The following is a 17,163-nucleotide window of genomic DNA, read 5'->3' on the forward strand; positions in this document are numbered from 1 at the left end:
AATCTTCAACAAAATATTAGCAAACCAGATCCAGCAATACATTAAAAAGATAATACAACATGATCAAGTGGGATTTATCCCAGGGATGCAAGGTTGGTACAATATTTGCAAATCAGTAAATGTGATACATCACATAAACAAATGAAAGATAAAAATCACATGATCATATCAATATATGCAGAAAAAGCATTTGATAAAGTCCAGCACCCATTTATGATAAAAAAAAAACCCTCAGCAGAGTAAGAATAGATAGATCATACCTCAACATAAATAAGGCCGTATATGAAAAGTCTACAGCCAACATCAAACTTAATGGGCAAAAAACTAAAAGAGTTTTCCTTAAGATCAGGAACAAGACAGGGATATCTGCTTTCATCACTCTTATTCAACATAGTACAAGAAGTCCTAGCCACAGTGATCAGACAAGACAAAGAAATAAAGGGCACCCAAATTGAAAAAAGAGAAAGTAAAATTCATTATTCACAAATAACAAGATGTAGTACATAGAAAATGCTATAGGCCCCACAAAAAGACCACTAGACCTAATAGATGAAATCAGCAAAGTAACAGGATACAAAATCGGTATTCAGAAATCAATGACATTTTTATCACCAATAATAAACTATCAAAAAGAGAAACTAAGAAAATAATTATATTTACTATTACAAAAAAAAAAAAAATTAGGTACCTAGGAATAAATTTAACTAAGGTGGTAAAAGACCTGTACTTGAAAAACTATAGGACACTGAAGAAAGATATTGAGGAAGATACAAAGAAGTTGAAGCATATAGCATGTTCATGGATTGAAAGAATTAACATCATTAAAATGTCCATACTACCCAAAGAAACCTATAGATTCAATGTAATTCCTATTCCAATGGCATATTTCACAGATCTAGAACAAATATACCAAACATTTATACAAAATCCAAAAAGAGCCCTAATAGCCTCAGCAATCTTGAGAAAGAAGAACAAAGTTAGAGGGATGACAATATGTGATATAAAATTATACTATAAGGTCACTGTAAACAAAACAGTCTAGCAGGAAGATGCAAAGATGGCAGCATAGACGGATATGGCTTGCCTTTTCACACAACCACATCAAAATTACAATGAAAAACAGAATGTCCATCACTGAGAACCATCAGAAATTAAGTGGAATGAAAGTCTGACGACTACAAAATTAAATGAAAGTCTGACAATTATGGAATTAAAGAAACCAGCTCCATCCAGACTAGTAGAAGGGGTGCAGACATGGAAAGGACTGGTCCCACACTCGTGTGTGGTGGATAAAAATTCAGGAGTGATATCTTGGGAGCAAGGAGTCCCAGCCCCACACAAGCCCCTGCCCCCAAATCTACGGTTCCAGTGCCAGGAAGATAACTCCTTACAACTCCTGGCTACAAAACCAGTGGGGATTGAGTCAGTGGAAGAAACTGCTGGAGCCCCAAGCAGTTCCTCTTAAAGAACCCACACAGACTCACCTACTCAGGCTCACTCCCTCTGAGCTCCAGCATTGGAGTAGCAGCTTGAAAGGCACTGGTGGCATAATGGGAGAAAATGAGGTGTCTGGCATCAAGGTGAGCAGAAGCCATTGTCAATTTTCTGAGCCCTACCTCCACAGAACTATGGAGTTGGCAAACTGGTGCTATATCTGAGACTCCATCAACCTGGCTAACACTGTCTGACCTGCCTTGGTGATCCCCAGAGACTCTGCCACATCAACTTACAGCCCACCCAAGCTTCTTTTTCATATGATTGGCTGGTCTTGGCGCACATTTTACAACATCCTATCAAACAAGCAACAGCTGGCTTCTGTGAGCCCCAGCCCCAGCAGTAGCAGCAGCCAGCTTAGATTCAACAGCTTGGCTTCGCCTCTCCAAGCCCAGCACAAGTAGCAGCCATCTCAGGTTGCATTATAGCTCAGGCAGTGTGCCCAGGCAAAACACAGTTAAGGGCTGACCTTTGCTTGCACCATCTGGGAAACCCCAGGACCCGCACATCAGTGGACAACTACAGACCATGTTGGAGTACCACCACCCTGCCCCTGCACAGCTGATCCTCCATGGCAGGTGGAGTTTGGTGGTCAGTGGTCACAGCCAGTCTTTGCAGCTGACTGGCCTGGATAAATCCCTCCCATTGACCTTCCAACAGCAATAAAGGCAAGAGTAGGGTGTTCTCAGCCCACAAAAAGGGCACACTGGAAGCATCCAGCTTGGGTGATAGGGGAGGCTGTGCCAATGGATATCCACTACATTAGGCCACACTACCAAGACATAGAGTCAAAGCAGCCTTACCTAATACATAGAAACAAACACAGGAAGGCTGCCAAAATGAGGAGACAAAGAAACATGATTCAAAAGAAAGAAGAGATCAAAACTCCAGAAAAAGAAGTAAACAAAACAGAGATAGCCAACCTATCAGATACAGACTTCAAAACACTGGTGATCAGAATGCTCAGAGAACTTGTTGAATATGGCAAAAGCATGAGGGAAGAAATCAAGGCTACACTAATTAAAATAAAGAAAAATCTAGTGAAGGGAAGGAAGCTGGTATCCACATCTACAATCCGGAACATAAGGAAGAAAAACACTTTCGACATGAACAGAATGAAGAAACAAGAATTAAAAAAAAAAAAATGAGGGGAAAATAAGAAGACTCAGGTATATCTCCAAAAGGGCCAACATCCAAATAATAGGAATGCCAGAAGGAGAAGGGGAAGAGCAAGAAACTGAAAATTTTGGGGGAAAAATAATGAAGGAAAGCTTCCCAAATTTGGCAAAGGAAATAGACATACAAGTCCAGGAAGCACAGAGTCCCAAACAAGCTATACCCAAAGAGCACCACAACAAGACACATGATAATTAAAATGCCAAAGGTTAAAGATAAAGAGAGAAACTTTAAAGCAGCAAGAGAAAAGCCCAGATTTACCTACAAAGGGGTTCGCATAAGACTATCAGCTGGTTTCTCAAAAGAAACTGCAGGCAAGAAGGGACTGGCAAGAAGTATTCGAAGTGATGAAAAGCAAGGACCTACAACCAAGATTACTCTATCCACCAAAGCTATTATTTAGGATGGAAGGGCAGATAAAGTGCTTTCCAGACAAGGTAAAGCTAAAGGAGTTCATCATCACCAAGCCATTATTATATGAAATATTAAAGGGACTTTTTTCAGAAAAAGATCAAAGCTATGAACATTAAAATGGCAACAAGTTCACAGCCATCAACAACTGAACCTACAAAAACAAGCTAAGCAAAGAACTGGAATAGGAACAGAATTATAGATATGGAGATCAGTTTGAGGGTTATCAGTTGGAAGAGGGAAGGAGGAGAATGGGGGAAAAGGTGCAGGGATGAAGAAGTACAAATTGGTAGGTACAAAATAGGCAGGAGGATGTTAAGAAAAGTATAGGAAATGGAGATGCCAAAGACCTTATATGCATGACCCACAGACATGAAATGTGGTGGTGATGGGTAGTTGCTGGAGAGAATGGGGGTAGTGGATATAGGGGGGCAAATGGGGAAAAATTGGGCTAACTGTAATAGCATAATCAATAAAATATTTTTATATATGAACAAGAAAAAATAAATATTTTCAGCAGAGTGTATTAAAATTAAATAACCCTAAAGGAAAATAAAATAAAATATAATAAATTGTCAAGAATGGCAACCACCGTGTGCATTTGTGTTTTCTTAGTGTGGTTGGGTGTAAGAGCCAGTGAGTGAAAGAATTACAGTACTTATATTCAGGGGGAGGCTAGCACATACATTATATTTTACTTAGTCATCCCAACAACTCTATAAAATAGAAATTATTTTATGGACTTTTAAAAAAAAAGGCTCCATGATGGTAACTGAATTATTCTGGGTATTGGCAACCATCAAGTTGCAATGACCAAATCAAGACCTAATAAATTGCTCCCTTCTGGTCCATCCATTTCCCCATCACTAATTTATATCATTAATTTACAATCCTGTGAAATTTTTCATTGTCTATACAGTCCTTTTTCGTTTTGCATGTTTAAGTCTTGCCACTCTTGGCATTTCTGGGGTGGAGGGAGGAGTTCATAATAACAGATTGTTAAATCTTTTAACTATTTTAGTTGCCTAGTAGTTTATTGTTCTCACATTAGATAACTGTGAATTTCCGCTCATCTTCAAGTTCAAAACATTAATAAACCACAAATAGCCTTTAAAATTTGTTTGAATCCCAGTTCATGTTCTTGACCTTCTCATTCACTTTCAGGGACCATTTCTCATTTAAGGAATACTAAAGAATTCACAGAGAGATTTAAAATCAAGTATGAATGTTTTTATTGTTGAATGTTTATAGAATGTTTTTATTTTAATAGTCTTAGGGACAACACAATTTCCTGGGGATGTAGGCTGTTTTCACTACGCAATGAGTGCATTCTCCTAACATGACTTTGGCATTAACTCCCCAAATCTTTGAATCTAATGCACACCTTTCGGGCACCCTAAATTGCTAGTATACAGAAGGGATTAATCGAGACCCACCACTTTTCGGGATCATTCAAGGTCACTGGAGCAGGCACGCTGCCAGGTTCATTTCCTCCCCCGAAGTTGGCACCTGCTCTCTTCCCGCACTGGGAGTTCACCTAGGCTGACTTGACCTGGCCGGGAGACCCCCGTTAGCCTTCCGGGTGGTGAGGCTTGGAAACACGCCTCTCGGAGGTTTCTGAGTGGCTGGCGCTGGGGGCGGTTCTGGGGAAGCCCGGGCGGAGCCTGCGGCCCCGCGGGCAGGGCTACGCCTGCCCGGGCAGCTCAGGCGAGCCACTTGGCGGAAGCTGTGCTTTGCCCGGCAGGAGACGCTCCGCTCTAGGCTCCTTGGCTGTCCCGCGCACGCTCGCCCCTCTCTCCCGCCGGCTGGCCTCCCGTCGCAGGACCAGCACTTGGCGCTCTCAGTGCCATGCAGCTCTTAGCGATGGACCTGCGGATGCTCTCCCGGGAGCTGTCCCTCTACCTGGAGCACCAAGTCCGGGTTGGGTTCTTCGGTTCAGGAATGGGCTTATCGCTGATCCTGGGCTTCAGCGTAGCATATGCCTGCTACTACCTGAGCAGCATTGCCAAGGTGAGCCGAGCGGTGGCGCGGGTGCCGAGGCGCAGGGTCAAGGGCGGCTTTGCGGGGAGCGGGGAGCGACAGCATCGGGCGTAACCAGAGGCTTGTCGCTGGAAGGAGCGAATGGCTAGGGCGAACCTGGGGGCGAGCATGCTGCTCCTTAGTGTTGTCCTCCCGGCCATCTGATGAACGCCCTTGGAGCGTGTGTGGGAAAGCTGGCCAGCCTATACCCGCCTGCATGTGGTCCAGCCCGGGTCCTCCGACCGCAGCTCAGACCTTTTGACATCCGCACGCACGGGCGTGCGCGGTGCTGCCCTGTCACTATTATCTACCCTGGCAAAGCTGCTCGGCAATGCTGTAGCACTTTTTAGAATGACTTATTTCAACTCTCGCCTTTGCCTGGAGGGGTTTGATAAACCACTCTCTTAAGTCCGTTGCGACTGTGAATTATTTGCGTCAGGCTTCCAGTAATCCCGTGGATTGCGCGCGAGGGACAAGTCTGTGGTCGGTTATAGATTACGGTTGGCAGAAACTTTGTTCTGTTCTGAACCCCTTATTGAGACTGGCTGTCCCCACAGAAGCCCCAGTTAGTGACGGGTGGTGAGAGTTTCAGCCGCTTCCTTCAGGACCACTGTCCCGTGGTGACAGAAACGTACTACCCGACGGTCTGGTGCTGGGAGAGTCGAGGGCAGACACTGCTGAGACCTTTCATCACTTCCAAACCCCCAGTGCAGTACAGGAAGTAAGTAAATTTCCATTTTCAGCCATGTCTTCAAAATCACGTTTGTTTGTTTGTTTTTCATATTGCCGGTTCTTGGTTAATAGAATCTCTGGTTTAGTAAGAATATAGAAAAAGGAGAAATGGAAATGGAAAGTATACCCTCCACTCACACCCAGCTGCAGGAAAATGTTCAGATATTGCCTTTCACCTTTGTGTGTGTGTGTGTGTGTGTGTGTGTGTGTGTGTGCACATTGATGTAAATGGTTTATTTCTAGGATGCAAGAAGTGTTTGGAGTTTAATCTTTTCCAAATTCATCATGCATCTGCCCCTGAGGACATAGATTCTTTGATGATATGTACTAGTTCACAGATGCTGGGATATGGGTGGGAGAGAGAGGATGAATTAATTTGGATTTTGTATGGTGAAGCCCTGTAAAAGAACTTCATATTGATAAGCAAATGGGTTCGTGATGATAATGTCCTTAAGGTGTTACAGATATGATCCAGGATATATCAGTAACAAGCAATTTAAATGGTGCCTATTATTAATTTCCCTGAGTCATCTGGTGATTCTGGAGTTCCTTTTGTGCCTGGAACTTGCACTGTTTGGGAAAATTCTATATGTTCATAGATACTATGAAAGAAGTACTTTAAAATATTTAAGAAGCAAATTTGTAATAGACTCTGTGGAAGGACTCTGTTATTGAGTCAAAGAGCCGGAATGGTGATCAGGTCAGCATTTTACTTATTCATAATTGCCTGTTGAATTATTTGGGTGGTCTCAACCAAATAGGGGTTAAATGCTGGGTATTTAGAGAAATGAGGAAATTATTAAGATACATACTTGAAATACTTTGAAGTTCATTTTTATTTACTACTTTTCACTGGTGTTGCTAGAAATATTGTATGGTACTAATTTCATAACGTTCTTGTAATGAAAGAAAAATGTAAGTGTGTGTGTTAGTGAGTGCTGAAAAAAGTTATTTTGAGATACCCAAATAGTATCATATATTTATAGAACTAAGACACTGATATTAAGACAGAACTTGAAACAATGAGTTTGCCTTTGAATTATTTCTTTTAGTGAACTTATTAAAACTGCAGATGGAGGGCAGATTTCACTGGACTGGTTTGACAATGATAACAGTAAGAGTTATATGGAGGCCAGCACCAGGCCTACTATCTTATTGTTGCCCGGCCTCACCGGAACAAGCAAGGAATCATATATCCTCCATATGATCCATCTTAGTGAAGAACTGGGATACAGGTACCGGTGAAAGATTTTTTTTTTCATTTTTCGCTTAATTCATTCTAAATGAAACACAAATATATCTTCATGTTCATCTCAGAAATGCTTGTTATTTCTTGCATGAATTAAGCAACCCCCTAAATTATTTTCCTTGCTTTCTTTTTCCCCTCTTTTTTCAGGAAGATGCATAGCTAAATCATTTCATGGGAAATAGTACTTAGCATAGTAGGTACTCAGCAGATTTTGGTTGAATGAATAAATGAAACTAGAATCACCTAGGAAATGACATAGGACCTAGGTCTGAGAAGCAGTAGGTCACACTGAAGGGAGTGCTGTGCAGAATAGCAATTACAGACCCCTGAGAAAGTACACGGTGGCCCTCATGTCACATTCCATATTTGGGCCCTGGATCCACTTATCTTGTCTCATTGGCTCAGATCCCAAGTGTAAAAAATATACAGAATCAGCCTGTAGGTGTCCTTATTTTTCCGAAGGTGATCTGTGCCTCTTCTCTCCATGTGACTTCGAATGTGTTCAGTTAACGATGCCACACCATTTTTGAGTAATCGTTGTTCAACTCAATCACGAGATACAATTGACTTAAAATTGATCTGTACAATTTTAAGTCTCAGGTTCAGCTCTAAAATCTTAAAGCAGAGTCATTATGAAAAGTACTGCTTTTCTGTGCCTCAGTCTTTTTCAGCTGAGAAAACTCTCTGAGTTGCGTTTAGAGTTGTATTTTTTGTTCAACTTGAAACACTTGTGTGTATGAAAAACTGAGGCTGAGATTTTAGTAATAAAAATATTTTAATATAATGGGGGAAATGCCATAATTTTGATAAGTTAACTCTGATTTTTTACAGATAAAGCCTATTTTGCCTATGAAGTGACAATCTCTCAGAAACTTTGATATGGTGTTTCTAAATTACGGTTCTAATACAATGTGCACTAAGCAATAGTATAAATTTATCATTATTTGATGTTTAAGTACCATCCAGTTAGATGTGAGGCTTGATTTCAATATTTTGCTAAAACTTAGTCATGCTCAAAAAGTTCAGATCACAAAGCCTTTTGTACATATTTAAATTGCTGATTCTATACTTATCCTGAGCTATCTCTCAAGACTTAGAAAGCCTTTTTAAAAACAACTTAGTTGCAACTCAGGGACTGAATCACATAAGCCCTGGAATTGCCAATATGCATGGCTTTCTTCCATCACTTGTAAAATTTGCCAAATTTTATTACCATGCTATCTTTACACTGTGTTTCAGGGCTGTTGGGAGGTTCTAGCTTCCCTAAGGGTTAAAATATCTTCTATTGATTTAGAAGTTTTATTGAGAATATATGATATAAGGAAGGTTTTGCACTAGGTGCTATGAGGAAATACAGAGAGTTGTGAGAAGTTGTCCTTGCTGCAAGAAGCCTATGAGAGGGGAAGGCTGGACCAGGTCACTGTCAGTTGCTTGAAGACCCAGCTTTTTTGAGTTTAAGGAACTGTAGCACTGAATCAGACTGGACTTGAAGGTAGCAGTGGTCGATACACTTTTCAATAGTCTTTGGGCCTATCTCCACTTATTTTTAACTGCAAGGAATTTCTGAATCTAGGTTGGAAAGAGTGTATTAATGTGCTTTCACTGTATAATAAACCATCTAAAATTTAGTGGGTAAAAACAACAAGCATTCCGCTCACAATTCTGTGGGTTAGCAATTTGGACTGAGCTCACTGGATAGTTATTCTGACCTTGGCTGGAATCATTTGTACATTTGTGGTCAGCAGCCAGGATGGCTCTGTGCTTGGGGACCTTCTGCAAGGATGACACATCTCAGTTCCACATAGTCTCTCATCCACATCAAGCATACCCTTAGCTTGCTCATTGAGTGGTAAAGGGTTCCAAGAGTGCACAAGTGAAAGCCTCAAGACTTCTGGAGGCCCAGGCTGAGAAATTTTACAATGTTGCTTCTACTGCATTTTAGTAAAAGAATGCCATAGTCTAGTCAAAGCAAGTCAGCCCAGAGTCAGAGTAGGGAAAGCCAAGGGGGGACCTCACCCCAAAAACAACGAAATTTTCTTCTGGAGGGCAAGCCCCTTGTAGGACAGGCTTCCCCCTTTAGGTGGGTGTTTTAGGAACTCATCTGTATCAGTGTACCAGCCTACATTGATGTGAGAGGTTGCGCTGGACTCCAGTGAAATTTTTTGAAGACTGTTTCAATGTGTTTGCCCATTTCATGTGGGTGATTTATGAGCTCATCTGCCCACATCACACTGAGTGTTCAGTAGTTTTTGACCAAAAACAGCATGACCCCCATGCCCCACCCTCCCTATTCACCAGATCTCTCTCCAGGTGACTTTGTTTCCCCGGATGAGAAAAGCCCTCAAAGGGAAATGTCTTGTCATTGTGGAAAAGGTGTAATGAAAAATGGCAGAAGCACTAAAAGGCATCAAAATCAATGAGTTCAAAAACTGTTTTGAGCAGTGGAAAAAATGTCTCGATAGGTGTATTGCATCAAATGGAGAGTACTTTGAAAGTGACTGAATTTTAAACATGTAAGAATAAATACACAACTTTTATAAGTAAATTACAGTTTTGGGGGTGGTCCCCCCTCTTAGACTCTGCCTCTTGACAGGAAGAGCTACAAAATATTTTTGTATTCTATCAGAGACAACTAGGTATAAAATATGGATCTGGAACTTTGGCACAAGGCTGAATTGGGTTCTTAGGTGGCAAAACAGATCTAAGTCATTCATACTGTAACATGGTTTGGTAGGTAACGCAGCATATGCAAAGCTGTGTAATGTGGGGGAATGTGCGCAGGCTTTGGAGCCAGGCCCGTGTTCAAATGTTGGAACTGCCACTTATTTAGTGATCCTGGGCAATTAATTTTTAACTTTGCCAATCACAGTTTCTCACTACAGAGAGTTTAATTAATCAGAATGTATAAAGTACATTATAAATGTATAAAGCACTTGGTTTTGTGCCTGGAACAAAATGGGTCTTTAGAAATGTTCATGTCCTCCTTCCCAGATCTACTATTTTCTCATCAAAATAGAACATTTTTTATAATTTAAAGAGCAAGTACAAGCAAACCTACCTCTTGGAAATATAAACATCTACTTTCTTTGCAGGACTGCTTGGATATTATTATGTCTGTTATACAATAGAGTTTCATAGGAAGTATGCACAGCCCAATATTATGTTACAACATTGTGTAAAGGTTAAGTGTGTATGGAAGGTCACAAATTCTGTCAGGTTGTCAAGGAATTGCTGATGCTTTACCAGTGAGATGATTTAGACATTAGAACCTAGCTCCTGACTTGTGGACAAATGAAACATAAGTATTACTATTGTTGTTAAACAGATGTTGTTTTCCTGTACCTGAACACCAACAGAGACACAACTTTTCTGTTAAGGTCTACTAATACAAAATTAATAATGGATGGGATAGGAACTCAGCTAAAGTTTAAGATAATTGTGAGCAAAGGCTTTACAAAGATGTCAAAGGTAAATATAACTGAATAGGGAAACACTTGGCCTGCCTGAAAGTTATCCATTTTCATTAGCAGAGTGCAGTATATACTCCCTGGATAAACTTGCCTTTGCGAGAAGAGAATTGCTGAGCCCAACAGCCCCATTCTTTCAAATTTTATCAATCAGATAAGCCCTCCATCTCCTAGAGAGCAAGTAAAGTAAGAAAGACCAGGAATCCAGGAGTGTATTTACAGAGAAGCCTCATTGAGCCAGAAGAAAAACTGGAGAAAAAGTTGTTGCCTCTAATAAGTTACACCCATCCGATTGACAAAGTAGTTAGAAATCTTATCCACTCATTCAAGATTTCTTTCTTTTGTTCTTTCTTTTTTTTTAAAAAAAAAAATCTGTATTCAGTAACACAGCCTACTGGGTATTACTTTGTGTATTATCTGGATAATATCCTGTTTTCTTAAAGCTTTTCCCAAACATCCTCTGAATGAATTTCTAGCACTATAACCACAAACACAAAGAAAAGCAGTGACTCTGAGACCATCCAAATCACCTTTTCTTTGACCTTTTTTATTGAGAGCCTTCATCTACCATCTTATTCCACCCCCAAGTAATTTAAAAAGAGTGACCCATCCAGAATTATGTTATAATAAGTTCATTGAAATCTAGGTCAGTCATTAAGTATTTTGGTACTGTAAAGTGCAGTATCAGAACCTATATTCCCAAAGAGCATACAGTCTAGTTGAAGTGGCAAAGAGTGCAGTAGTAGGGAAGAAATGTATTAGAGAGAACCAGTATTGGCTGCAAGTGACACAAACTCAGAATAACAGTGACTTAAAGAAGATACAAGTTTATTTCTCATGTAAATATCCAAGAAGGTAGACCAGGGCTTGTATGGTGCCCTATAGTGTCAGGAAAGTAAGTTTTTTATATTATGTTTCTTTATAACTTATGGCTGATTCAGCTCCAGCTATCATATCAGCATTCCAACCCACCACCCCACCACCCCGGCAAAAAAAGAGAAAAATGGAGAATATAGAATGGACCAATGTCCTTTAAGGATACTTTCCAGCAACTGATATCACTTTGCCCTGCTGTTTATTTCTTAGTTTCAAGAGAGGCTCTAAAGTGGAGCCTTTATTTTGGGTAGCCATCTACCAACCTGAAATTGGAGGATTCTGTTACTGAGAAAGAAGGAGAGGATAAATATTGGGATATAACTGGCAGCCCCTAGAATCGAGTGGTCAGAGTGTTACAAATGCCAAGATTCTGGAATGTCAGAAAAACCAAGTGAGACATTTTATGGAGGGAAGGAATAAATCACTAGTGTAAGATGCAACTGAAAGGGCAAGGAGAACAAAGACAAATAAAGCAAAATTTAACAAGGGTCAGTACAGCCATGACAATGGAAGCCCAACTAATTCCTGGAAGGTACATGAGCTCAGGAGACAAGAGCAGGAGTGGATCACCCACCCATTGACTTTTTTTTTTTTTTTTTTAGTATATTTTATTGATTATACTGTTACAATAGTTCCAATTTTTTCCCCTTTGCTCCCCTCCGCCCAGCACCCCCCTTCCCCGACAATCCCCTCCCCAAGTCCATGCCCATGGCTCACCCTTTCATATATTCTTCTTCATTTTTTTAAAATAATTAATTAATTAGTTAAATATTTTAACAATAAAAAATAACAATTCCTCCCTCTCAGACTTAAGACCCTTTACAATCTTATAAAGGACAATGGACGAAGGTCTCGAGCTCCTCTAGTTGCTTCAAGCTGGACATGGTCGTCGTCCTACCTACCCTTGGGTCAAGAAATCCCTAATAAGAGTGGGGGTGTGGAGGGGAGGGTGGCTTTCCCACAAGGGGAAGGATCGTGCAGACTCCAGGTTGGTTGGCTGTCTCTGGACAACGGCATGCTTGGTTTAACAGGCTGGCATCCTTGTTGTATTCTGGGGGCAACAGGGTTAAAGGACATCATTCAATCCGTAACCACTAGATGACAAAAGACAGGTATTAATTTTTCAATGTCCCACATTAGGGAAAAGAAGGGCTTCTTTAGAGGAAGGTATGCCAGGTACATCTCACCTGTCCAAAACCCTTTTGCCCATTATACTTAGTTTAAGCTGAGGGGAATATTTTAGGTTTCCCCCCTCTCAGGCCTCTGGGCTCTTTCTGTCCAAGCCATTAGGATAGAAAAGAGAAACCAGTTTTAAAGTGAAGCCCACAGACCACCCCGTTCTTCACCAACCCAGCCACTTAGTTCAGCCAAACCATTGAGTCTCAGGAGGCAGCAATGCAGACAGGATTAAGTGAGGCCTATACTACAGACAATCACTCTGCTAATGAGATCTTAGGCTTATGCCCTTTGAAAACATAAAACACATGTTAATTTATGTAACATAACCCACACACAAGTTTATAGATCTGTAGGACTGTCTTATCGGAAAGACATCCAGTTGCAAGACATTTGACATTCTTCTTGCCTGTAAATTAAACATCTTTGATAATGCCACAGACATAGTTTAACTTTCAAATGAAAACAAATTTTAAATGAAAAGAAACTTTAAAGACGGTTAGCCGCACTACTTTATAGTCTACCACTGGGCATTGTGATCTTCCTTGAATCTTGATTTTTCTCCCTAAGATTACCCTCCTTGTCATTAAAGGGACTGCATTAAGTTCATTTTTAATTTATCCTGTTCATTTGCATAAACACAACAAGAGCAGCAAATGATCATCTATGATCTTTAGTTCTGCTTTGCTGGAACTTACACAAGGAACATTTAGGGTGACCTTCAGTCTGCCCTTCAGGGCACAGAAGATGAGCCACATACCTGGCATTCAGCCTTGCCTGTAAACACCTGTCTTTTCCAGGTCCTCCTGGTTTTCCATTGTGCCTTAAGGTCCCTTCTAGCCATCTTTCAGGAAAACAACCTTCATTCCTTCCCTGGAAAGATTGCTATGGACCGCTCATCCATACAAGATACCAGGCCTTTTATCTCGTGGACTTTTATTACCTTTGAAAGTCAGTCCCAGTTGCTCAGGGCTTTTTGGTAACAACCAAAGCCCAAGCATGTCTCCTTTAGGCATGACATTCCAGTCAAAGTCTTAGTCAAAAAATTGTTATTAACAACTGGTCTTATTAGTTTTATGCAAAGAAACTTAAGTCATTACTTACTTCTTTAGAATGCCAAATTCTGGAGGGATCAGATAGGGAGAAAATATATACAGTGTGAAGGAAAATCCTTGTCCTTCTAATATTCACTGAACTTGCATTTCTATTCTTTATATTTTTATTTTTTCCCCCCACTAAAAATTTTTCTGTTTGTTTGTTTTTCCATTACAGTTGTCTCACTTTTTTCCCCCTCTTGCTCCTCTGCACCCTGTCCCTCCCTTCTCCCACATTCAGTCCCCACCCAGCTGTCCATGTCCATGGATCATTTATACATGTTCTTTGACTAGACCCTTCCCCTTCTTACCACTTCTCTCCCTCCCATCTCCCCCTTTGTTACTGTTAGTTTATTCCTCGTTTACATACCTCTGGTTCAATTTTGCTCATTTGTTTGTGTTGTTCATTAGTTTCCTTTAACAGGTGATAGCATAAGGTAATTTTCTTTTGTTGCCTGGCTTATTTTGCTAAGCATAATTCTCTCTAGTTCCAATCATGTTGTTGCAAATGGTAGAAGTTCCTTCTTTCTTTCAGTACTTATTTATTGTCATTTTCCCCCTTTGTATTCGTGTTCTTCTCTGTCTCTCTCTGTTTCTTCATCTTCTTAAAGTAGACCCTTTAGCATCTCTTGCAATACTGGTTTGGTGGAGATGTATTCTTTTAACCTTCTTTTGTCTTGGAAACTCCTTATTTCACCTTCCATTTTGAATGAGAGCCTTGCTGGGTAGAGTATTCTTGGTTGTAGGCCTTTGTTTTTCATTACTTGGAATATATTTTGCCATTCCCTTCTGGCTTGTAGTGTTTCTGCTGAGAAGTCTGATGATAGCCTTATTGGAGCTCCCCTGTATGTTATTAGTTGTTTCTCTCTTGCTGCTTTTAGGATTCTCTCTTTGTCTTTGAATGTTGGCATTTTAATTATGATGTGTCTTGAAGTGGGCCTGTTGGGGTTCATCTTCATTGGGACCCTCTGTGCTTCCTGGACTTGCATGATTCTTTCTCTCTTCATGTTAGGGAAGTTTTCTGTCATTAGTTTTTCAAAGAGGTTTTCTATCCCTTGCTCTTCTTCTTCTTCTGAAATTCCTATGATACAGATATTATTACGTTTCATGTTGTCCTGCAGCTGTCTTAGAGCCTCTTCAGTCTTGTTCAGCCTTTTTTCATTTTGTTGCACAGTCTGTGAGTTTTTGTCTACATTGTCCTCCAGCTCGCTGATCCGATTTTCTGCTTCCTCTAGCCTGTTTTTAATTCCTTCTACTGTGTTCTTCAATTCAGAGATCGTATTCTTCATTTCCTCCTGGCTCTTATTGATAGCTTCCATGTCCTTTTTGATGCTGGTGTAATTCTCAGTAAGTTCCTTATAGTTCTTCTGGAGTTCACTGTAGTTTTTCTGGAGTTCTTTGTAGTTTCCGCTGAGCTCATTGAGCTTCTCCATAATACATGCTTTCAATTGCATATCTGATAGTTGGCTCCCCTCCATTTCATTTAGCACTCTTTCTGGGGACTCTGCCTTTCCTTTCAATGGGGGGTTGTTTCTCTGTCTCCCCATTTTTGTGACTCCTATTGTTTGTTGGTGCTTCTTAGAATGATCTGCACTTCCTGGATCTGCCCCTGGTGGCGTCAGATCCTGTACCAGTCTGGGCCTAGGCAGCCTGTTGGAGACTTCCAGGGATCTACTGCCTTTGTCTGTCTCCTTTAATTGATAATCTATTCAATCTGTGATTAGCTGTCAGGCTTAAGGACCGTGGGTGTGGCAGCTTAATTCCTGTAGGCAGGGCCTTTGCTTCCCCTCAGGCTGACACCACTTGGCCGGGAATGGTCTGCCTGCAGTGTGGGAATGAGTCAGCACTGGGACCCAGTCGGCTGCTTCCCCAGTTCTCCCCTCAAAGCCACCCCACCAAACTCTCCCCAAGCATCTCCAGTCCTCTCTGCCTTTCCTCCGCTTGAGCCCAGGGTAAGTGGGGGCCAAAATATTTTTGTATGTGATCCGCTTAAGAGCTCTTTTTCTCCAGCTGTTTCTCTCCACCTAGCAAGAAACCCTGTGGCTTTTCGCTTTTCTCAGCTGGATACTATTTTACTTTCCACTCTGTTGCTATAGGCTGGGAAGTTCAGCTGGGGGTTTAGACCCTGCCCTTCTCAGGGGGGATCCCCAGCTGCTGAGTTGTTTCTCAGTCCCTTCAGCTGCCACCCGTGTGAGCCCAGCCAGCCCTTCCGCGTCTCCGCACTCCCTACCGGTCACATTGTGATGTAGCGGCCTTTTCTGTCTCTCCGTGGTTATAAGACTTCTCTCCAGCTGGTGTTCGGTTGGTTATTCCAGATGATTTCTCCAAAATTGCGTTGTAAATCCAGACTAGTTCTGGGAGGAAGTTAGTGTAGCTTCCACTTACTCCTCCGCCATCTTGTTTCTCTCTCTCCCCACTCATTGACTTTTAAACATTCCTTTACTTTCCAGTTTGGGGTTTGGGCCTGCACAATTTTGATTTAAGGGAAGTAGCAGCAGTAGATACTAAGCTTTAGGTGACATTCAGCTGCTTTTCCTGCAGTATTAGATGTACGCTGGCAGGTCATCTGTAGACTTCCTGAGGGAAGAAGGAAGGGGAGGAACGAAGAAAAATGACGTGGTGAAAGAGAAGGGTGAGTTCTGAAGACTCCCCAATCTGCAAGCAGTATGTTAGATACAAAGTCATTTTTGATTAACATTAGAATGTTTTTATCTAAAAGTATTTTTATCATTTTTTGTTGTTGAAATAATTTGGTTTTTAAAATTTTGAGAATGAGTCAGTTAATGATTATTCATGAGACTGGCTAGATGAAATAAAGCATATTAGAAAGTACTGAATAAAGGTATTTCTGGAAAACATTATAGTGGATATTGACAAGTAGTACCATTCTCTAGGGACCTGACAATATCTATCTAATTGTTAGATATTCCACTATAAGATGATACCTCAAATAACAAACTTTCAGGGACAAAGCTCTTTTTTTTCAGAGCTGGCATGTACTCAAAGAGTATTCTGTGTTCAGAGCACTCATCTTCTTTGGAAAAAGGGACTTTAATGTCACTAGCTTAGATAGCACAGGGGAGCAGAGTGAGGTGGTTAAGTGGATTCTTGAGTCAAGAGCTGCCTGGACTCAGTTCTCAGCTTTGACATACACTATCTGTGTATCTGTGAACAAGTTATTAAATCTGTACCTCAGTTTTTCATCTGTAAAGATACCTATACCTTGTAGGGTTTTGAGGATTACATGTATGAAGAGTGTTGACTAGTACTTGGCCCATGAAGTAGGGGGAAGAGGGATTGAGCAAAAAGGAAAAAGGACTCATGGACATGGACAACAGTGTGGTGATTGTAGGGTGGGGAGGGGCATATAAGGGGACTAAATGGTAATAGAAACAAATAAACTTTCAGAAAAAAGGTAGTATTAGCCTTGAAACGTAAAGGAGTGAATCAAGGCATTGTCTGGTTTAGC

General features: G+C 41.0%; 1 protein-coding gene across 2 annotated transcripts in view; it reads left to right on the forward strand.

Annotated features, from left to right (window-relative positions):
* The first annotated feature begins 4,765 nt into the window (after positions 1-4,765).
* ABHD3 (abhydrolase domain containing 3, phospholipase) overlaps positions 4,766-17,163 on the forward strand; it is a 50,889-nt gene continuing 38,491 nt past the window's right edge. The window contains exons 1-3 of one of the 2 annotated variants that reach the window (XM_090285128.1): positions 4,766-5,091; positions 5,658-5,821; positions 6,885-7,067. In XM_090285128.1, coding sequence (XP_090141254.1) covers positions 4,930-5,091; positions 5,658-5,821; positions 6,885-7,067 — 509 coding nt within the window. In that variant the 5' untranslated portion in view covers positions 4,766-4,929. The remainder of the gene's footprint in view (positions 5,092-5,657; positions 5,822-6,884; positions 7,068-17,163) is intronic. The other variant, XM_090285129.1, reaches the window with a different exon arrangement.

This window comes from Furipterus horrens, unplaced genomic scaffold (assembly GCF_987537825.1).
Source record: "Furipterus horrens unplaced genomic scaffold, mFurHor1.1.pri manual_scaffold_8, whole genome shotgun sequence".
In the NCBI taxonomy this organism is placed as follows: Eukaryota; Metazoa; Chordata; class Mammalia; order Chiroptera; family Furipteridae; genus Furipterus; species Furipterus horrens.